This window comes from Bufo gargarizans, chromosome 2 (assembly GCF_014858855.1).
Source record: "Bufo gargarizans isolate SCDJY-AF-19 chromosome 2, ASM1485885v1, whole genome shotgun sequence".
Classification (NCBI taxonomy): Eukaryota; Metazoa; Chordata; class Amphibia; order Anura; family Bufonidae; genus Bufo; species Bufo gargarizans.
Genome location: NC_058081.1, coordinates 16,841,559 through 16,864,344, shown reverse-complemented (window position 1 = coordinate 16,864,344; position 22,786 = coordinate 16,841,559). Strand labels below are relative to the sequence as shown.

The window sequence follows — 22,786 nt, the reverse complement described above, 5'->3', positions numbered from 1 at the left end:
CTGATCATACTCTATCGATTACAGAAATTAAGGTTCTTGAGAAGGGTCTCTCCTTTGTCCCAACACCCAAATACAATCCATTCAAAACTGGTGTAGACTTGAATCTTTTTTCGCGTAAATTGCGCTGGTATACGCACTTCTGCAATATGGAGAAAAAACAAAGCGCAGAAATGGGAGTCCCTAGAGACATGATACCTGATGTAAAACTGCTAGAAAGTTTGACAGCGGCTAATGAACCGGCTTTAGGTGAAGGACCCTTTACATCCTTTAAAAATTAGAGTAAGAGGGTACCCTCCATAGGCGAGACAAACTGCGTGGACGTATTTCTTAAATTGGTCAGTAAAGACCTGGAGACCTGGAGACTACTCACTTGTATTCAGCACCTCAAAATTGTACTCAGGATGAACTGTGTGCACTGGATGATTTGTCCAAAAACAAAAGTATTGTTATTAAGCCATCGGACAAAGGTGGGAACACAGTCATCCTCAGTACAAAGAACTATGAAGAGATGTGTGAGAACCTACTAGCCCCACGGGATTGTTACGAAATCCTACAGAGTGACCCGAACCCGTCTACAAAAAAGAGTTAAAAGGTATATTAGATAGGGCAAAACTTGCCAAACTCATCAGAAAGAATTTGATTTCATGTACCCAGAACATCCTCAAATCACCACTTTCTATAGTCTCCCTAAAGTACACAAAGGCTACGAGCCCTTGAAAGGGCGCCCGATCGTATCGGGCATTGATAGCCTGAGCCAAAATTTTGGTGTGTACATAGACAAGATCCTGGCACCATTTGTCCTTTCCCTATCATCCCATGTAAAAGACACTGGGGACCTCCTTAGACAGATAGAGGGTATTCAGCTAGATGAGGACTGCATATTGGGGAGTGTAGATGTTGAAGCACTATACTCATCTATCCCACACAAATGGGGCCTATATGCAGTATCATACTTTCTGTCTTCAATGGGGAGACACTTTCAGGCACATAGTGCCTTTGTATTAGAATTGTTGGAATTCTCATTGATGAGAAACTACTTTCTATTTAATGGGCGTTTTTTCCACCAGCTCAGGGGCACTGCGATGGGGAGTCCCTGCGCCCCATCGTATGCAAATTTGTTCCTGGGCTGGTGGGAAAACACTATAGTATTCAGGGATGAGTCCACAATCGAGTCACAGTGCGTTCAAAAGTGGGCGCGCTTCATAGATGATGTTTTCGTCATCTGGAAGGGAAGTTTTGAGACTTTCTAGGCTTGGGTTCAACAACTAAACCAAAACGAGATAGGTCTCCATTTCACATCCGAATGTGATCCATCAAAACTCCCCTTTCTTGACATCAGAGTGAGCATAAATTATATGGGTTGTCTGGAGACATCCATATATCGGAAGCCAACCTCGACAAATTCCCTCCTGAGGTGGGAAAGTAGCCATCCGTACCCCCTCAGGAAGGGAATATCGAGAGGTCAATACTTACGATTAAGGAGGAACTGCTCCAGACGCTCAGAGTTCATTAAACAAGCGGGCGACTTGAAAACTCGATTCTTAGACCGTGGATATCCAGCAGGCGTACTTACACCAGCGTACCAGACGGCCCTGAATAAGGAGAGAGAGTCTCTACTGGCTCCGCGAGCAGATACCCCTACGTACAGTAGCTCCAGTGAAAATAGGGAGATCCACCTTATTAGCACATACAACGGGTGTTCTTCTGCAATTAGAGACATCATATCTAAACATTGGCATGTGCTTTTAATGGATCCTGACATTTGTAAGGCCGTAAAGGGGCGCCCTAGCATCACGTATAGACGTGGCAGAAGCATCCGTGATATGATGGTGCATAGCCACTATACACCAGTACCCCAGAAAAATGCATGGCTTGAGAGAGGCATTAGTGGCAACTTTAAATGTGGAAGATGTGTGGCGTGCCCTTTTATGACCAAAGCAAAGTCATTTAGGAGCAACAATACCGGCAAAATCTACATAGTTAAGGACATCATTAACTGCAGAAGCATGGGATTAGTCTACAAAATCACATGTGAATGTGGAAAAGAATATGTCGGGAAGACAGGTAGGGAATTGAGGAGAAGAATAGGAGAGCATTTGAGAGATATAAGGAACGGCAGAGACACATCGGTGGCACGACATGTGAACACCGAACATGATGGCAGACTGGATTGCCTTTCCTTTATGGGAATTGAACAAATTAAGCCATCCGGTTTAAATGAACAACAGAACTATTGCTGCTTTTTATGACTTAAGTCGCAATAAAAGGATGCAGTCTGGCTAAGTCCCCCGTGGATCTCATGTGCTCTCGTTTACAAATGTGAGCATATGGGATCTGATAGTTGACTTGGCTTGAATATAAACGGGGGCAACTGGATCAAATATGCTGCAGTCTAGCTGGGTCCCCCTTGGATCTCATGTGCTCTCAAATTATGAGCATGTGGGATCTGATGGTGGACTTGGTTAGAAAACTAACGGAGGCAACCGTATTAAATATTCCACATTTATGTACTCCAGTAAATACACATCGGCTTCCATGGCCCAGCTATCAGCTGGCATCTTGAGTAGTGTGGCGGGTGCTTGGCTGTCCTGCTAATTTTAAATCCGGAATGCGATTGTGCATATACAAAGAGTAGGCAAGTCATCATTTGCCTTGCAATCGGGCCGTGCGTTATGAGCCTAGAGGTTGCTATGCAACTAGCAACGCTCAGACGCAGGCCCTGACCTCACTTCCGGTTAGCCCGCACCATGTGATTTGAGCATACGGTCCGGTGGAACGCACGCGAGCGGCGTGCGTTCCACATGGAGCAACATGCATTCTGATTGACTCGGACAGGTGAGGCAAGTAATCATAGGGGGCTTACACTCACCGAGAGTAGAGGTATAAGAGGAGGCAGTTAACAATTATTCAGTGCTCACCCAAATCATTGTTATTTGTGGTGAGACACTGACTGACATGGGACACTTCCCATGCTACAGAGAGGAAAAGAATTACCCACTATCCTGATGATACGAGGCTAAAACCACCTTGATCTCTAGTAAGTACACTGAGTCTGTTCACAAGCAATTGTATATGCGGTACTCAGAATTATATGTGACCTATATTGAGTGTATGTCTGTAATTTTTATTTGTAGTTGCCCTTGAATACATGTGCGAAGTCCCCTGATGATGTCTGGAAAGAAAGACAGAAACATGGCATGTAGGGCGTTGTAATTAGGGCTTTATAGAACACTAGACCCATACTGAGGGAAAGGTTCGGTGTGGGGTCGCCCCTGTCGGGGCGGGTGCTCCATGTGTGGTAGGCAGGCTACAAGAACAGCCCCTGACCTCTAGGAAGGCAGGAAAGCCATAATAGGGTGTATTAGGAGTGGATATTGTGCCAATCACGACACAAGCACCCTGGTCACACCGGTTACAGGCACTACCAACTGCCAGGACCTTCCTCCACGGTCGTGGATCCTGCTCAGATGAGGTGAGATCCACCCTTTTTTCATTCATTACCAGTATTCGATGTGATATAGTGGAGGTAATTTGTTGTTACTTTCGTCTCTCACCCAGTGTGGAATATTATTTTAAATGACCTAGTAAAGGTTACGTTTTAATGAATCCCAGCTTACAAAATGTATCTGATATATTTGGGTGTAATTAGATACCACTGCACATATACCTGAAGTGGTGGTATAATTAATTTTATTATGTATATAATTCCACCTGTGTTAATTCATAGTTTTGATTCCTTCATAGTCATGAAAATAAAGAAAACTCTTTGAATGAGAAGGTGTATCCAAACCTTTGGTCTGTACTGTGTATCAGAAAGTTGAAGCATATGTGACAATAAGTATAAGGAATGGATTAGTCGAATTCTCTATCCCGGGCAAAGATGGCTTTCAATAGGAAGTCTCATTATACATATATTACATTTTAGCAAATATTGATACAGGACAGTTGGAAGCAGTATTTGGGGGAGGCATACAGATATATTCAGATATGGCATGCAAGAAAGGAGAAGTAGCTCACCAGATTAGACTTGACCCAGATGTGAAGTTGCAAACCTGTGGACAATCCATAGGTACCATTTTTTCTCGAAATGAGCATGGTTCCCAGATTCCCAAGAGGAAATTTCCTTGAAACGGTATAACTGATTGACCTTCTGCTTCCATTGTGCAATAGATGGAAGAGAGGTTTGCAGCCAGAATCTGGATATAAGTAGTCTTGCTGCTATCAATAGTTGTTTAAAAAGGAAAGCAGAGGGGTGGGTCCTTCTCATCAAACCAGGCAAGTAGGGCCTTACAGGGAGAGGTCTGCCCTTCAGTGTGACATATCTCGTTACTTATTTAGAATATGGTTCTCCACCAAACTTGTATTAAGGGGCAGTCCCACCATATATGGAAGAAGGAACCCCTGTCACTCTCGCATCTCCAACAGACGTCTGTAGAATTCTCAGAGAATAAGCTGGATTTCTCTGGGGTTATATACCATCTAGATAGCAATTTGTAGCTATTTTCCTGAATCCTAACGCACCTAGAAGATTTGGCGGAGGACATGAACAATTTGGGGAGTATGTTTAGGGGTAAGTCCCTGTTTAGGTCTTTCTCCCAGTGTCGGATGAAAGATGGCTTAACTAGTAAGGGAGTTGCCCTAAGTCTGTTGTGGATTTGAGATATAAGCTTTCTAGGCTGTTTCGGAGAATTAATAATGGACTCCATCCAAACCAAGGGCCTAAGCAGTTCTCCCTCGCGTGTGTTGCGGAATACGAACTGTTTAACAAATGTAATCAGTGTTAGACCAGTAGGTTGAGGGTTTAAGATCTCCATAATGTCGTTAATGCTTATTATTTCACCCGTAGACTCCAGAAAAGATGTAATAAGTACAGGCGAGCATCTTAGTTCTCTAGGAGTAGATGACAATCTGTCTGGGGAGATTGTTCCAATCACGTCTCCAACTTGTAGGAGAGGAGATGGGAGCGGTATAGAACAATGAGTGGAGAGTAACCATTTCCAAGCATTAAGTGTCGCTTTTAAAATTGGGTAAGAAGAGGGGGTTGTATAAGTTGGGTTTTGGCAACCTAGAAGGAGTGAGCGAAAGGATCTGCCCATCAGTTGTTGTTCTAGAGAAACCCATGATTTGTCAGATTTGATCCGTAACCACTCGATTACCCTAGAAAGCAGTATTGCATTACCGTAGATCTCAGGGTCAGGAAGGCCTATACCGCCCAGGGTCACAGGTTTTGAAAGTTGTGAATAAGCTAACCTCGATTTCTTACCGTTCCATATAAAAGATCTGAATTTTTCCCTCATCTATTCGTAGAATGATTTTGGTATAGGGATGGGCAGAACTTGTTGGAGGTATGTAAGATGATGTATAATCAAGGATGTCAGGAGGTTCTTACGCCCAAACTAGGACAAATACGGGGTACGGTGGCTGAGGTTATCTATATCCGTAAACATAGATTGGAGCAGGGGGGGATAATTAAGTGAAAAGAGGTCTGGGATGGTTGGACTTATCTTAACTCCCAGATAGGTCAGGAAAGGGGAGGACCAATCAAAGGGGGAGTCAGTTTTTAAGGTCTGTTTTTTTTTGGGGGGGGAGATGCCCAGGCTCATAATTTGGGATTTTTTTTCGTTAATTTTAAAATTAGAGATTATGCTATAGTTTTGTAAATGTTTTTGAATGATAGTGAGGGATACCATGGGGTTGGTGGTCATGATCATGACGTCATCAGCAAAGGCCACTAATTTGTGCTCATGGTCACCAAGTCTAAAACCACTAATGAGTGAATTGCTTCTCACTGAAACCAGTAGGGGCTCTAATGCTAGAACAAAGAGTAAAGGCGACAGGGGGCAGCCCTGTCTAGCGCCGTTACAAATATTGAAGTGTGGAGAGAGGGTGCCATTGATCATTACCTTGGCGGTGGCTGATGAATACATTGCGAAAAAAGCTTGCACATAGAGACCAGGGAGGCCAAAATGCAACAGAGTTTCTCTAAGGTATAGCCAATTAATTCTATCAAACTTTCTGCGTCAGTGCTCAGAAATAGCAGGGGTTTTGAGAGTGCTGACGCATGACATGCATGATGGGTTTTAAGAGTGCTGACGCATGACTCTAGACGTGTTATCCCTGCCTTCCCTGTTGCGAACAAACCCCACCTGGTCTCTATGAATCAAAAGGGGGAGGAGGTTGGCTAGACAGTTGGCTAACATTTTTGCCAAAAGCTTCAAATCTATGTTGAGAAGAGATATAAGCCTGTAGCTGGCGCATTGTTTTGGGTCTTTTCCTTCTTTAGCAATCAGAGTAATGTGTGCAACCGTCATGTCCCTAGACAGGATGTCACCTTTTAGCGTAAGATTGCAGACATCTAGAAGGTGCGGTAGTAGCTGGCTCTGGAAAGTTTTATAATATGAACTCTCGAAATCTCGAAACTGGGCTGCAATTTGGGAGGTGGTGAATATTGGCTCTCCTAGCGGTGAGGTTAGTTGATGTATAAAGTTATTGGCTCTCCTGTTTTTTATTTTGTGCATCATGAATTTGGAGGCCCTGTCTCCATGTGCAAAGTATTTTTGTTGGGAATTAAAATAAAATTTGGCTACCTTAGTTTGTAAAAGAGCTTTCATTTCAGCCCTAAGTTTTGATAGTTCCTTGAGTTGGAGGTCTGAAAAAGTACTCTTTTATGGAGCGTCTCTAAGGCTTTGATTTTTAGTTGAATTTCTTCTATTTTTTCCCCTCTGACTTTCTTCAGGAATGTACCTATGCTAATGAAGTTTCCCTTATGTAAGGTTTGTGAGCGTCCCAAAGAGATTGAGATGACGTAGAGGGTTGTTTGTTTAGGAGAAAATATTCCTTTAGAAGGGTCTCAATTTTGTTTCTAGATTTCGCGTCTCCCAGTAGGGATTCGTTATGACGCCAACTGAAGGCTCTCGGATGCTTTGAAGAATGGAGAGAAAAACAGGGGCATGATCAGATAAGTGGATGGATCCAATTCTGGCCTCTGAGCACATCTAGAGGTGTTCCTTAGAAACAAAAAGGTAATCTAGGCGATGGTAGGTGTTGCTTACCCCACCCGAGGCAGCAGAAACCCCTCCACAGTGGAACCATTGAGGAAAATAAGAAAATGTTAGATTGGGGTAATGGTTAAACTTTAAGTGCGTCTCCTGGAGAAAGAGGACATTTACACCTGACTTACGCATCATAGAGAAAATCTGACTACGCTTAGAGGGGGAATTGAAACCTTTCACATTATAGGAAGCTATATGTATGTCAGCCATGTTGGTTAGGGTGTCTATAGCTACTTTTGCAAAACTCACGATTTCTCCAGAAAGACGCACTGCTCCATAGGATCATGGACTGCTGCCTCAGATGGGGCGCTGGAGAGCCAGAAACAACCCACCAATTCAGAGTTGGAGAGTGGACATGGTACCTGTACCTGGGGTAAACCCATAAACAAGGGAAGTGGAAAATGACAGGGATTAGAACGTTAAGTGGACAAAAAACACATTGCCCTACAGTCTTGTAGGCCAAGCTATTAGACATATGGGGGAAAAGGTCTACAGACCTGAGAAATGATCTCTATCAACAGGGAGCTGAGACCTGAACAATAGTATACAATTTCTAAGCAAGGACATAAGGTAATGGTATGGGGAACTGTGTTGTTCCTATCTATATAGAGCAAGGCTGGAGAGGACAGGAAAGATAGGATATGTGGAAAGGTAGAAAACATCACATTTCAGAGTAGATTTTAGGTCAATCACTATAACAAGCAATCCGCAATATGAGAAGAAGGAGAATATAGCAAGCAGTTACTAAGTTGGTTTCACGTTAGACTTGGGAGAGTCTTTTTGGTGTTAGCTGACAACCTTTTTTCCCGGATCTCTGAGCTTTGGGGGTCCGTTGCATGAATGGAGTGATTGTAGGAACAGCAGGGAGCACGGCAAGATCTTGAAATAGTTCCCAGTTTTCCACTTTCAAAGGGGGAATTTGTAGCTGTTCGTAGAGGTATTACAAGTAGAGATATTGAAGCATCGTCCCTGCTGGGAAAAGGATATACCAAAAGGAAAGTTCCACTTGTATTGAATTTTATCAGAGCGCAGCCACTCCGTCAGAGGCTTCATGGCTCTGCGCTTTCTGAGAGTGGATGGGGCTAAGTCTTGATAGACTGAAATCTGAAATCCCTCGTAGGAAAAATCGGTGCGATTCCTTTGCCGCCTCTTGGACCGCCGCTTTAACTTGAAAATTCAAGAATTGACAAATTATGTCCCTAGGGGGTCTTCCGGTTTAGGCTTGGGGCGAAGCGCTCTGTGAGCACGCTCTAATATTATCTCATGCTCAAAATCAGGGCCCACAAGTTGGGAGCATATAGATTTAATCATGATGGGTACGTCACCTGGCTGAACTGCCTTAGGGATCCCTCTGAAGCGCAGATTGTTTTGGCGCCCCCTGTTCTCCTGGTCTTCCAGGGCGTTGTGCAGATCGTTGAAGTAAGTGCTGCACTTTTGGAAGGAGGTAGAGGTGGCCGTCTGGTGTTCCAGAATTATGACCTGATGCGATTCAAGTGTCTCTACTCTGTCCCCCACCTGCCTCATTTCTTGACGTAGAGCAGGGATTTCGTCAAGCACAGGCTCCATAGCCTTGCAGAGGGCATGTTTCAAGTAGTACCTGGTGATAGGAAGCGAACCTTTGCTCTGCGGTTCCTCCATGTCACTGTCTTCTTCCGATCTTTCCAGCGACCGCTCCAAATTTTTCTGAGAGTGTGCAGGCGCCATCTTTGAGTTCCGCGCTACAAATGAGGAGGCAGCCTTTTTTTATGAATTTGTTCATTTCTCCTGACGTGGCTTGCACTTTGTTGGAGGTAGGATGTTCTCCAGCTTTAGCGTTCCCGATTTTTACCATTTTTAGCTGTGTTCAGGCAATGTAATGGCTATAATCGCTGTTTATAGAGATCAGTGTTACGGAGCTCAGGGAAGTGCGACCATCTCAGACCGGCGCAAGCTCCGCCCCCGGGATTAAGGTGTTTATTGACAGTGGGGCAGGGGTGAATCTGATTGATAGTCAGTTCATCCGTATGCACGGTTTGTCACTGAGTGCATTAGAGAAAAACATTTCAGTTTTTGCCATTGATTCTGCACCTCTAACTCAGAAATGTTCGTCTCATCCGATTAAGAGTGGGTGACATTCATCAGGAGTTCATCTCGTGTTTTCTGATGGAAGGTCTTCCTGCTCCGGTGGTTCTGGGTTTACCGTGGTTAAGCAAGCATAATCCAACCATCGATTGGCAAGCTAGACAGATTCTGGATTGGGGTGATTATTGCGTTGATAATTTTCTGAATACATCTTTTTCTGCTTTAACCACTAAAACATTACCCTTTTTTATATCTGATTTTTCCGATGCATTTTCTGAAGTGGATGCCAGGACTTAGCTCCGGGAATAAGGTTGATAGGACATCCATATTCCCGATACGGAGGTAAGTTGCCCAAATCTAGGTTGTATAACCTTTCTGGACCCAAAAGAACGGCCATGAAAGAGTATATTACCGAGAGTTTGGCTAAAGTACACATAAGACTTTCCAAATCTCCAGTGGCAGCAGGGTTTTTCTTTGTTAAAAAGAAGGACGGAACCCTTAGGCCATGTCTGGATTTCCGTGAGCTCAATCGGATTATTGTCCATGATCCTTACCCGCTTCCTTTGATTCCTCATTTGTTTAACCAGATTGTTGGTGCCAAGGTGTTCTCCAAGTTAGAGTTAAGGGGGCATATAATCTGGTCAGGATCAAGGAGGAGGATGAATGGAGGATGGCTTTTAATACCCCTGAGGGTCACTTTGAGAACCTGCTCATGTCTTTTGGGTTGACCAATGCTCCTGCGGTTTTCCAGCATTTTGTGAATGACATTTTTCATCAACTGGTTGGAAGGTTTGTTGTTGTGTATTTGGAGGACATATTAATTTATTCTCCAGATGAGGAGACTCATCAGGATTACGTGAGACAGGTGTTAGAGATCCTAAGAGAAAATAAATTATATAAAAAATTGGAGAAATGTGTTTTTGCTGTACAGGAGGTGCAGTTCTTGGGCTACCTGATGTCATCCTCAGGTTTTCGAATGGATCCAGAGAAAGTCCGTGCTGTATTGGACTGGGATGGACCCAAAAACCTTAAGGCTCTTATGCGGTTTTAAATGTTCACCAACTACTACCGAAAATTCATTAAGAACTATTTGAGAGTGGTAAGACCTTTAACAGATATGACTAAGAAAGGGAAGAATGTCTCAGTGTGGTCCAATTCGGCATTGCAAGCCTTTTCTGCAGTTAAGGAGTTTTTCGCTTCTGACCCTATATTGGTGCAGCCGGATGTGTCACAGCCTTTTATTGTGGAGGTTGACGCGTCCAAGGTGGGGGTAGGAGCAGGCTTATTGAAGGGCCCGTCACCAGGTAAATGGCGTTCATGCGCATTTTTCTCTAAAAAAAACTCTCTGCGGCAGAGAGAAATTACGATGTGGGTAACAGAGAGTTGCTGGCAATTAAGTTGGCTTTTGAGGAGTGGCGTCATTGGTTGGAAGGGTAGTAGATAGCAAAAAGCAGCATGTTCAAAAAACAGTATATTAGTTAGATGCACAGGGTGGCTGGTACACCAAAAAGGGTGCTCTCAGTCTTGCAGCGTCACCCCGCTGCTATAAAAGACAGAAATATAAAAGGAATGACTGGGCACACCTGAGATATTTGGAAACTAATATTTATTATAATGGTTAAAATGTTTTGAATCACAAAGCAGCAATATGAATTAGCGTAACTTCCACGTTATTGGGCAGCATTCAAAGTAAGAATTCTGCGTGTTTGTGGCCGAAATGAAGCTCAAGTTGGTCATTCACAGGTGATATTGTTACCTAACAGCCTCATTCCAAACACAATTTAAGCATACAGGTGGAATACATAAAATCCAATGGCGGTAATTAAATAGCAATATTTTTAGCAATTTAAAATGCAGTATAAATAATAATAAGAGTTCGTTTGTCCTGTATAGGTCAAAAGTTCTGAGTGTCCAGATATGACAAATTGTAGTCCCTCAAATGTTGTAACCAACTTGAGGCAGCAGGATGGTGTTATATAGAAATTGCAATGTGCAGAGTTAAAAGTTACAATGTTCAAAGATAAAAGTTACTCCGTCACTGACCCAGCGGCGTCCCGCTTTCAGTCAGAAATCGATCCAGCAGTAAAGCAACAGTTAATTGGGGAACACTCTTACCAATGTTGGAGGGTTCTCCTATTTAGGAGAAACCTCAGCCGTCTGTCGAAACTTACTCCCGGTTTTTCTTGTTGCGGTTAGGTGAATCCAACAGTTGATAATGTGGGTCACTTGTTGGCAGTTTGGTTGCTGCACGCGGTCCCGCTTGTTTGGATCCGAATAGAATATCCCAACCCTCCGGGCAAAGGTTTCAGACCGGCTGCGTTTAGTACGTTGGTTTAGAGTGATCCCTGAGTAGATTAAATGCGGTGCACTCGCATGAAGTTATGCTTGGGGGGTCAGACCAGACGCGTTTTGGGGCTATAGTGTCCCCTTCCTCAGGGAAGACAGGGAATTTCCCATGTCTGGGATGTTGCAACTGTGGGAACATGTTAAAGGGAAATACAGTGGGATGCGAAAGTTTGGGCAACCTTGTTAATCGTCATGATTTTCCTGTATAAATCGTTGGTTGTTACGATAAAAAATGTCAGTTAAATCTATCATATAGGAGACATACACAGTGATATCTGAGAAGTGAAATGAAGTTTATTGGATTTACAGAAAGTGCTATAATTGTTTAAACACAATCAGGCAGGTGCAGACATGTGGTCTCTGTTGTTGTCATTTTATTGATTCCAAAACCTTTAGAACTAATTATTGGAACTCAAATTGGCTTGGTAAGCTCAGTGACCCCTGACCTACATACACAGGTGAATCCAATTATGAGAAAGAGTATTTAAGGGGGTCAATTGTAAGTTTCCCTCCTCTTTTAATTTTCTCTAAAGAGTAGCAACATGGGGGTCTCAAAACAGCTCTCAAATGACCTGAAGACAAAGATTGTTCACCATCATGGCTTAGGGCAAGGGTACTCAACTGGCGGACCGCGGTCCAAATACAGACCGCGGCCGCCAGTTGTCCGGACTCCGGCCATCCTTCAGAGAGCTCCTCCTCTCCTGCACACTCTGGTACGTGCAGGAGGAGGAGCTTACCGGCGCACTTCCGCCTGTCCCAGAGCGTAGTGAGACAGGGCTTCCTCCACATGTAGCACTCCTCCTCTCCTGCATACTCTGGTGCGTGCAGGAGGAGGAGCTTACCGGCGCACTTCTTCCTGCTCCAGGGGCGCAGTGAGAGACGGCTCGCTCCACCTGCAGGCACCAGCGCTTTCATCCGGCACCTGCACATGGAGGGAGCTTTCTCCCTCAGTGCGCTCACAGGTCCCTCCTCCCCTGCTGCAGCAGCAGCACATAAGGGAGCTTGAAGCTCCAAAGGACACTAATTTGCTGCTGGAGAGGGGAGGGACATCACCACTGCCACCAATGAAATAAATGTCCCATTTGGGAAGGAAGGGGGGCGTGGAGAGGGCTACAGAGAGGTGGGAACACGTCACTGACTGCAGGAAAGGACTCCAGTCAGTGTCGTGCTCCCATCTCTCCTGGGCCATCTTCTTTAAAATTAAAGGTAAACTGATTAAATAAAGTGATAAAGCCCCATCAAACCATGATAATTCCCATTATTGGGGCATTGGATGCGGACCCCTTAGATTCAATGGAGCGGAAAAAGATGCAGACAGCACACAGTGTGCTGTCTGCACCTCTTGTGGCCCCATTGTAATTAAGGGGTCCGCATCCAATCCCCCATTAATGGGAATTGGATGCGGATCAAAACTATCATATGTCTGTTCTGTGGCTTAGGTTGCCACCCGGCCAGTAGTTCGCCAGCAAGGCTGCCATTTTAGTTCCCTTGCTGGTGCCAGAATTTTCCTGTAAGGACTGTTAAGGTACTTTCACACTTGCGGCAGGATGGATCCGACAGGCTGTTCACCCTGTCAGATCCGTCCTGCCGCTATTTCGCCGGACTGCTACTCCCCATTGACTATAGCGCGAGTGGAGCTACGGCGCAGCATGGCAGTGCACAGCGTGAGGCCGCCAGACGAAAAAGTCGGACATGTAGTACTTTTAGTCTGGCGGCCTCTCACTGTGCTGCGCCGTAGCTCTGCCCCCATCCCCATTATAGTCGATGGGCACAGAGCAGCAGCATGGCGAAGTAGTGGCAAGATGGAGGGTGAGCAGCCTGTCGGATCCGTCCTGCTGCAAGTGTGAAAGTAATACTTACTAATGAGCGCTTCCATCATGGAACGCCCATTAGTACAGCCTTTACCTCCACCGCTACTTGTGCTAGTAAAAAAATAAATAAAATTACGGTACCTCCACCTCCATTTGCTCACGCTGTGGAGAACACTCCCTGCTGACTAGAAGCTCAGGACAGGACCTACAAGACGTCATCACATTGGAGCACCGGTCCTGAGCTTGCAGTCAGCAGCGAATGTTCACCGCGGCCAGGTGAATGCTATTTTTTTTTTTTTTTGCAAAAGCAGAGAAGGGGGGCACTAATGGAGGCATTACTCTTACTGGGGACACTAATGGGGACATTATTCTTACTGGGGCACTAATGTGGCCATTACTAATTCTGGGACTTAACCGGAGCGCTCCACTGTAACGTTAGCGCGCCCTACGCGCATGGATCACATGATCGCATGGCATCTTTGCTGTTGGCGTTCAGCTCAGACCTTCACCTGACTGCAGACCCAGGTATGTGGGCCTTTAATAAAACTAGTTGAGTACCCCTGGTTTAGGGGAAGGATACAGAAAGCTGTCTCAGAGATTTCCGCCGTCTGTTTCCACAGTTAGGAACATATTGAGGAAATGGAAGACCACAGGCTCAGTTAAAGTTAAGGCTCGAAGTGGCAGACCAAGAAAAATCTCGGATAGACAGAAGCGACGAATGGTGAGAACAGTCAGAGTCAACCCACAGCTCAGCACCAAAGACCTACAACATCATCTTGCTGCAGATGGAGTCACTGTGCATCGTTCAACCATTCGGCGCACTTTACACAAGGAGATGCTGTATGCAAGAGTGATGCAGAGGAAGCCTTTTCTTCGCCCACAGCACAAAAAGTGCCGCTTGAGGGGGGCTAAAGCACATTTGGACAAGCCAGCTTCATTTTGGAATAAGGTGCTGTGGACTGATGAAACAAAAATTGAGTTATTTGGCCATAACAAGAGGCGTTATGCATGGAGGAAAAAGAACACAGCATTCCAAGAAAAACACCTGCTACCTACAGTAAAATATGGTGGTGGTTCCATCATGCTGTGGGGATGTGTGGCCAGTGCGGCCAGTGCAGGGACTGGGAATCTTGTCAAAGTTGAGGGACGCATGGATTCCACTCAGTATCAGCAGATTCTGGAGACCAATGTCCAGGAATCAGTGACAAAGCTGAAGCTGCGCCGGGGCTGGATCTTTCAACAAGACAACGACCCTAAACACTGCTCAAAATCCACTAAGGCATTTATGCAGAGGAACAAGTACAACGTTCTGGAATGGCCATCTCAGTCCCCAGACCTGAATATAATTGAAAATCTGTGGTGTGACTTAGAGAGCTGTCCATGCTTGGAAGCCATCAAACCTGAATGAACTAAAGATGTTTTGTAAAGAGGAATGGTCCAAAATACCTTCAACCAGAATCCAGACTCTCATTGGAACCTACAGGAAGCGTTTAGAGGCTGTAATTTCTGAAAAAGGAGGATCTACTAAATATTGATTTCATTTCTTTTTTGTGGTGCCAAAATGTATGCACCTGACTAATTTTGTTTAAACAATTATAGCACTTTCTGTAAATCCAATAAACTTCATGTCACTTCTCAGATATCACTGTGTGTGTCTCCTATACGATATATTTAACTGACATTTTTTTATTGTAACAACCAACGATTTATACAGGAAAATCATGACAATTAACAAGGTTGCCCAAACTTTCGCATCCCACTGTACCTTTGTCCACCCGTACAGTGGCAAGAAATACAACATTACAGGACATTACACATGTCGGTCTAAATGTGTCATTTACATGATTGTTTGTCCCTGTAGCTTGGTCTATGTAGGAGAAACGACCATGGAAATAAGGGAGCAGATTCAGGCTACTTTCACACTAGCGTTCAGAACGGATCCGTCTGCATTATAACTTAGAAAAATTTCTAAGTGTGAAAGCAGCCTGAGCGGATCCGTTCAGACTTTACATTGAAAGTCAATGGGGGACGGATCCGCTTGAAGATTGAGCCATATGGTGTCATCTTCAAGCGGATCCGTCCCCATTGACTTCCATTACAAGTCTGGACGGATCCGCTCGCCTCCGCACGGCCAGGCGGACACCCGAACGCTGCTTGCAGCGTTCAGGTGTCCGCTCACTGAGCGGAGCGGAGGCTGAGCGCTGGCAGGCGGATGCATTCTCAGTGGATCCACCTCCACTGAGAATGCATTAGGGCCAGACGGCTGCGTTCAGGGCCGCTTGTGAGCCCCTTCAAACGGAGCTCACGAGCGGACACCTGAACGCAGGTGTGAAAGTAGCCTAACAAGCATAAAAGCACTATGAGGGAAAAAAATGATTTACAAGCCAGTGGCTAAACATTTCAATGATTGTGGACACTCTGTCAGCCAACTGAGATTTCGGGTCATCGACTCGGTTAAGGTCCCCAAGAGAGGTGGCGATAGGGAACATATGCTAAGAAAAAAAGAGCTGAAATGGATTTTCACATTACAATCCTTACAACCCCAGGGACTCAATGTTGAATTCATTGTAAATAGCGTACATAGGTAGAATTGTTTTATGTATCTCTGTCGGATTCAGTATATGTATGGTTTTTACATGGTATTTTATGGTATATTTTACACTTTTTTGTATTTAAATCACTTGTTCCTTTTTAGGCACAGTTTTATATTTATGGTCACTCACTTCTCACATTTACAATGATATTCATTGTTCTATCCGTCCTTTCTTTCTCAAGTCGATGTCCATTGATAGTTTGACTATAAAACATTCACTACAAGTTGTGTATTGACTTAAATGAAATATCTATTTGGCGCTCATTTGATAATTTATCTGGATTTTCGATGCGATCAGTTATGTGTGAGACTTGTTTTTTGTCCCCATCTGTGCATTTACGGCTAGATGTATTCTGTATATAACGTTTTTTATATTTCCTTCTGTATGTAGGATGTAGGACCTTGCGCCTGTCATGTGACGGTCATGTGAGTCAATGTTGCATGACGCACGTGACTTTGGTCATTGGATGCGCACACTGATTGGAAAGATGAGGTGCGTTTGCATCCCTATGATTCTGGATGGTGGCACGCCCATTTGATGATGCGGTGACGTCACGGACATGCGCAACACACTTGTGGGGACGCCGACTTGTAGCGCCAATACACTGGATGGGATCGGATATCATTCAATGTGGTATCAGGTACACATTTACCTCATTATGAATCACAGATAGTTTGACTGAAGTTTGGGCCGTTTTTAATTGTCACATGTATTAATTGGGTTGAGTCTCTAGTCTGTATTTGGAGTGGTCATTTATGTGCATATATATATATCTGACTGCCAATTTTTTGTACTTGTATACCTGATAAAGGCTACTGTGTAGCCGAAACGTCGTACCTATTTGTGTGTGCATTCTTGGCTTCCAATAAATAGACACACCGGACATGCTGCTGTGATCTTTTTGCTATCTACTACTGTTCCTGGGACTGCTGTGGATCTGTGGTCCTATCGCGGCTGGTGCATTCCGGGCTTGGTCGAGAGGTTGATTTGTGCTGCTCTGCAACGTTTTTACTCATTGGTTGGAAGGGGCGATTCATCCGTTCACAGATCACAAAAACCTGGCTTACCTGGAATCGCCTAAGCGACTGAACCTGAGACAAGCCAGATGGTCTTTGTTTTTCACCAGATTTAATTTCATTGTCACTTATCGTCCTCGGGTTAAGAACGTTAAGGCAGATGCCTTGTCACGTAGTTTTCCTGGAGGTGTCGATTTTGAAAATCCAAGTCCGATACTGTTATCCGCTCTATACCCTGACCTAGAGGTGAAGGTGTTAGAGGCTCAGGGAGAATCACCAGATTCTTGTCCCTCTGGAAAATTGTTTGTTCCATCTGATTGCATCACAAGGTGTTTGAGGAACATCACTGTACGGTTCTTATGGGACACCCTGGGAGCAGATCCATGGCTGACCTCATTCCTCATAGATTTTGGTGGCCAGGGTTGCGTAAGTGTGTTAAGGACTATGTGTCAGCCTGTAGAACTTGTGCACAAGCTAAGGTGACACATACTCTGACTTACGGATCTCTACTTCCGTTGCCCATCCCGTACAGGCCATGGACTCTGATCTACCTAATTCTTCAGGAAAGACAGTTATTCTGGTGGTAGTTGATCGCTTTAGTAAGATGGCACACTTTATAGCATTGCCGGGCCTACCTAATGCTAAAACGATTGCACAAGTGTTTGTTGATAACATTGTGAAACTACATGGCATTCCCTCTGACGTGGTCTCAATTCATGGGACTCAGTTTGTTTCCAGATTCTGGAAGGTGTTCTGTACTCTAATGAGGGTACTCTTAGGCTTTTCATCCTCAATCAAACGGACAGACGGAGCGCACTAATCAGAGTCTGGAGACTTACTTGAGATGTTTTGTCTCTGAGAACTAGGAGGAGTGGTCTTCATTTTTGTCTCTAGCAGAGTTTGAAATAAACAATCGTAGACAGGAGTCCACTGATAAGTCGCAGTTTTTTTTGACACATGGGTTTCACCCGCAGTTTGGCACATTTTCTGGTTCTGATACTTCTGGTATTCCTGAGGAGGAACATTTTTCATCATCATTGTCATCTATATGGCGGAAAATTCAAAATAACTTGAGGAATATGGGCAACAAGTATAAACGTATGGCTGACAGGAGACGTATGAATGGTCCGTACCTAAGAATTGGTGATTCGGTGTGGCTGTCCACATGAAAGATTAAGTTTAACGTACCTTCTTGGAAGTTGGGTCCAAGGTTTATTGGTCCATATAAGATCACTGCCATTATTAATCCGGTAGCCTTTTGTCTTGTACTTCCTCAGACTCCTAATGTGTTTCATAAGTCTTTGTTGAAGAGATATGTTGAACCTTTGGAACCGTATTCATTGCCTCCAGCTCCTTTCATGGTGGACGGTAGTTTGGAATTTCTGATTGCCAAGATAATTGACTCTCAAGTTCTCCATAGATCTCTTGAGTAGCTTGTGCACTCTAAGGGTTATGGGCCAGAGGAGAGGATGTGGGTACCAGCATCCAACGTGAATGCCAGTCATTTGGTGAAAGCTTTTCACAGGTCTCACCCGGATAAGGTCGGTCCTGGGTGTCCCGTAAGTCACCCGTAAAAGGGGGGGTGGTACTGTCACGGACGATCCTGTGACAGGTGCCAGGAGATCAGTGAGACTGGCAATACATGGTTTGATCTGACAGGTTCCTTGTGGATCAATTCGTGTCCGTGTTGTTTCCTATGATGGCCACACCACTTGCCTCAGGTGTTGCTTATGTGGTCATTTATCCTTCCCTATTTATTGTGGCTTCTCCCACCATGGTGTGCGTTTTATAGCTTCTGTCTGGTTTTGGATTGCTGGTGTTTGGATCTCGGCGAAGTTTCTGTGCTTTCATTGCTATTTGAAGTTAAGTGTCTTCTTCACCTTTTGTTGATCGTCTGGGTTACCTTGTTTTGCTCTTTTTCCTGTTATTTGTGTTTAGGCCTGACGGAGACTCCTGTTCGTCCTACTGTTTGGAGGAACAGGTTGTCTCTTGTACTGACAGTTCCTGTGTATGAACTCACCTACCTATTATTTGCAGTCAGTCAGGACTTTAACTAGGGTTTCTCTAGGAGGCGAACAGCTCCTTTCCCTAGTTTCCAGGCCTTTTACCCTCACCCCTTTCTCTGCTACATTCGGGGTGGGTTTCCCTCCCACACCAAAACATGACAACATGCAAGGCTATTACATATTTTGGTGTAAAGTTTAAATAGGGTCTTACTCTTCCTCAGGCTTTTACATCAACATTAGTACTGGAAATTAGGCTGTTATACCACTTCTTATCGGGTGGCAGTTCATTTTCCCTTGAGCTTCCCATCTCTATTTGCAATCCTGTTGCACACTATGACCTTGTCTCCTACCTGTACTACCAGTTCTCATAAGTGCTCAATATTTGTGAGGGTGAATGTATCTCTTGCACCTTCCTACAATGTCTTTCCTTCCAGCTCTGGGGCATCAATTCTTCTCCTTCAGTCTAGGTTGCCAGGAACACAGAGTAACCAGTTGTGGAATACACTAAAATCATTGTATGCCCAGTCCAACTTTGCTACAAAATTTGGCCAGTTCTACTTCTGTATCTTTAACTTGACCAATTTCAAAAAGTGCGTGAGCTCCGCACATGAAATTAAGTGAGACACTGTGACTATATACTTTTGCAATACAAACATTATTTGTGAAATTGGCTAGTTTTTTATTTATGTTTTACGGTTTTATATGTTAATGTTGGTACTTTATAGAGATAGAGGTATACTGTAACAATAAATAGGTGTATGTATTTTCCTATATATATATATATATATATATATATATATATAACACAGATAGTGCAGCAGCACAGTCAGAGTTGGTAGACTGGGTGCAAATCCCCACAGAGGTAGGCTCTTCCTCCACGATATACAATAAATAAAAACTTGATAAAGGCCTCATTGAGCAGGCCGAAACGTCGCTTGGATTAAAGTTTGGGGTCTTTACCCGTACACTGAAAGCTGGAAGTGCTGCCTCGTTATTTATATATATATATATATATATATATATATATATATATATATATTGTTTATTTTTCTTCTTTTTTTCACACAATTAAGCCAGCCATTAATTAAATTTCTCAAAGATTAAAAGGTGAAAACCTGGAGTGTCATAAATTATGATGACCTATTCTGATGACCTATTGATAGCCTATCCACAGGACAGGTCCTCAATATCAGATGGGCGGGGGAGCAGCGTTGACCAGGTGTAATTACATCTGGGTTTTTGCTCTCCACCTCCAGCTGCCAATGCTACTCAGAAAATACCAGAATAGGGATTAAAAGGTTAAAACCTGGAGTCTCATAAATTCTGATGACCTAAATGGCCAGTGTCAAGGTTGACTAAGGAAGCTGTTATAGCTGTTATATACACTTCCACCCTGATCTGGTTTACGTCAGCCTCCAGCACCTTAAAGGGTTTCTACCACTTAGGCGTCACATATTTGGCTGTCAGACACTAGCGATCCGCTAGTGTCTGCTCTGGCCAACCATTCTAATACAATTGCTTTTGGGGCGGTGGTTTGGCTAAAAAAACTACTTTTATTAATATGCTAATGAGCCTCTAGGTGCTATGGGGGCGTCATTAGCACCTAGAGGCTCCGTCTACCTTTAGAAACTGCCGCCCCCAGCGCGTCCCTCCAGCCCGCCCATCTCCTCCTGAATGCGATCCTCGTATGTATTCTGCGCATGCGCAGTAAATGTCTGACAGCTTCCCTGCTCAGACATCTCCACTGCGCCTGTCCTCGGAGCACTATGGCGTCATCGCGCAGGCGCAGTGGAGATGTCTGAGCAAGGAAGCGATCAGACATTCACTGCGCATGCGCAGAATACATACGAGGATCGCATTCAGGAGGAGATGGGCGGGCTGGAGGGACGCGCTCGGCGGCGGCCGTTTCTGAAGGTAGACGGAGCCTCTAGGTGCTAATGACGCCCCCATAGCACCTAGAGGCTCATTAGCATATTAATAAAAGTAGTTTTTTTAGCCAAACCACCGCCCCAAAAGCAATTATATTAGGATGGTTGGCCAGAGCAGACACTAGCGGATCGCTAGTGTCTGACAGCCAAATATGTGACACCTAAGTGGTAGAAACCCTTTAAAGGTCCCATCATTGTATGGAATGAATGACTTGGATGTCTGCATAGTCCAAGATGTGGGCACAAGTCAGCAGCCACCTGTACTCTCAAAACACTACAACCTCTTCAGTCCACAACTTCAAAAAGTAAATTTTGGTTTTCTCAAGATTATAGCTATTCAGAAAAAGCATATAGGGGTGCAGCCACTTTGGCAAAGTTATTTATGAATAATGATGAGCAAACCCGAACTGCATGGTTATAACATGTTATATCAGAAAATAAAATAATTCTTAAGACAGAATGCAAAACAATATGGCCGTTTAGGGATTATAACTCACCTCATCCACTTGATCGCGCTGCAGCAGTCTCTTCTATCTTCATTCAACAGGGCCTGCCAAAGGACCTGCGATGTGGGCGATGACGTCCCAGCGCTCTGCCATGTGGTGAGCATAGTGATGTCATTGCGCACATCGCAGGTTCCTTGGCAGGTTCTGCTGAATGAAGATAGAAGAGACTGCTGCAGCGCGATCAAGTGGATGAGTTGAGTTAGATTTTTTAATCCCTAAAAGCCATATTGTTTTGTATTCTGTCTTAAGAATTATATTATTCTCTGATATAACATGTTATAACCATGCAGTTTGGGTTCGCTCATCACTATTCATAAATAACTTTGCCAATGTGGCTGCACCCCTATATGCTTTTGCTGACTAGGTATAATCTTGAGAAAAGAATGCTTTATTTTTCGATATAACCATGTTATAACGGAAATTAATAAAGTGAAGTCCGGGTCGCCATTGACTTCAATGGGGTTCTGGTTTGGGGTAAATTTCGGGTCAAGCCGGGGTTCCGAACCCGAACTTTGACCTGAAGTTTGTCTGAACCCGGCAAACCCAAACTTACACGGGTTCACTCATCCCTATTTATGAACCTCCTGTAGTAGCCCAGTAGGTCCAGGCAAGCCCGGAGCTTCAAGACTGTGTTCAGGGTAGGCCAATGCTGCACTGCTTTGATTTTTGGTATTGATTGACTGGACTCCAGGTAATGACAGTCCCTAGGTATTTGATGCTCTTCCCATGGACAACCAACCATTGCTGTGTAGCAGTTCAGCAAATTAAAAAAATTAAGCCTCCGCAGGACTCAAAAGTTACCAGAACCGTAACCCCAGAGTTCAGGAGTTGCAGATACTGTGATCACCCATCCCCATACAGATTCATTGCTTTTGCACATAAGCTGATCCCTGTTTACACAGGAACATCTGGTGAACAGAAAAAATCATCTTTGGTGCGGACCGAAAGACACAATTACCAGATGAAAGAATCAGAAACCATATGGTGATCTCAGAGATAGAAATCGACTTACCTGTAAGTGCTGCCAATCATTGTGGGGGTGATTACTTCTACCGAATCCTGGGACTGATAGAAGAGAGACCAATAGGAGAAAGACACAAAATAATATAAATATTATCAATACATAATAATTAGAAATGAGCAAACTTTTGAAAAATGTAATTTGAATGATTAACAAACTTCAAGAAATTTAATTAATTCCAGAATTTATTAGTCGCAAATCCCTATAAATCTGGTATACTTAGGGCCCTCTGCCTAATCATGTTCATCCCACTTGGTGGCCCAATCTCAAAGTGAAGGCTTGGAACTTAAACAGCAGGGACAGTGCAGGGAGACTGAAGAGAGTGCAGGAAGAGTGTAACACCATTTGCATTACGTTTTAGTGCACCCACATTCATATTTACTCCGTTCAGTAGGTAATGTGCTGTCAGTATTATAGGCAGTTTATTGCTCTAAACATCACTGTA

At 44.1% G+C, this 22,786-nt stretch overlaps 1 protein-coding gene across 1 annotated transcript in view; it reads right to left on the bottom strand.

The window, feature by feature from the left end:
- Positions 1–22,786, bottom strand: part of LOC122927086 — a 640,428-nt gene that overhangs the window by 82,826 nt on the left and 534,816 nt on the right. The window contains exon 23 of the mRNA XM_044278664.1: positions 22,333–22,385. Within this exon, the coding sequence (XP_044134599.1) occupies positions 22,333–22,385 (53 nt within the window). The remainder of the gene's footprint in view (positions 1–22,332; positions 22,386–22,786) is intronic.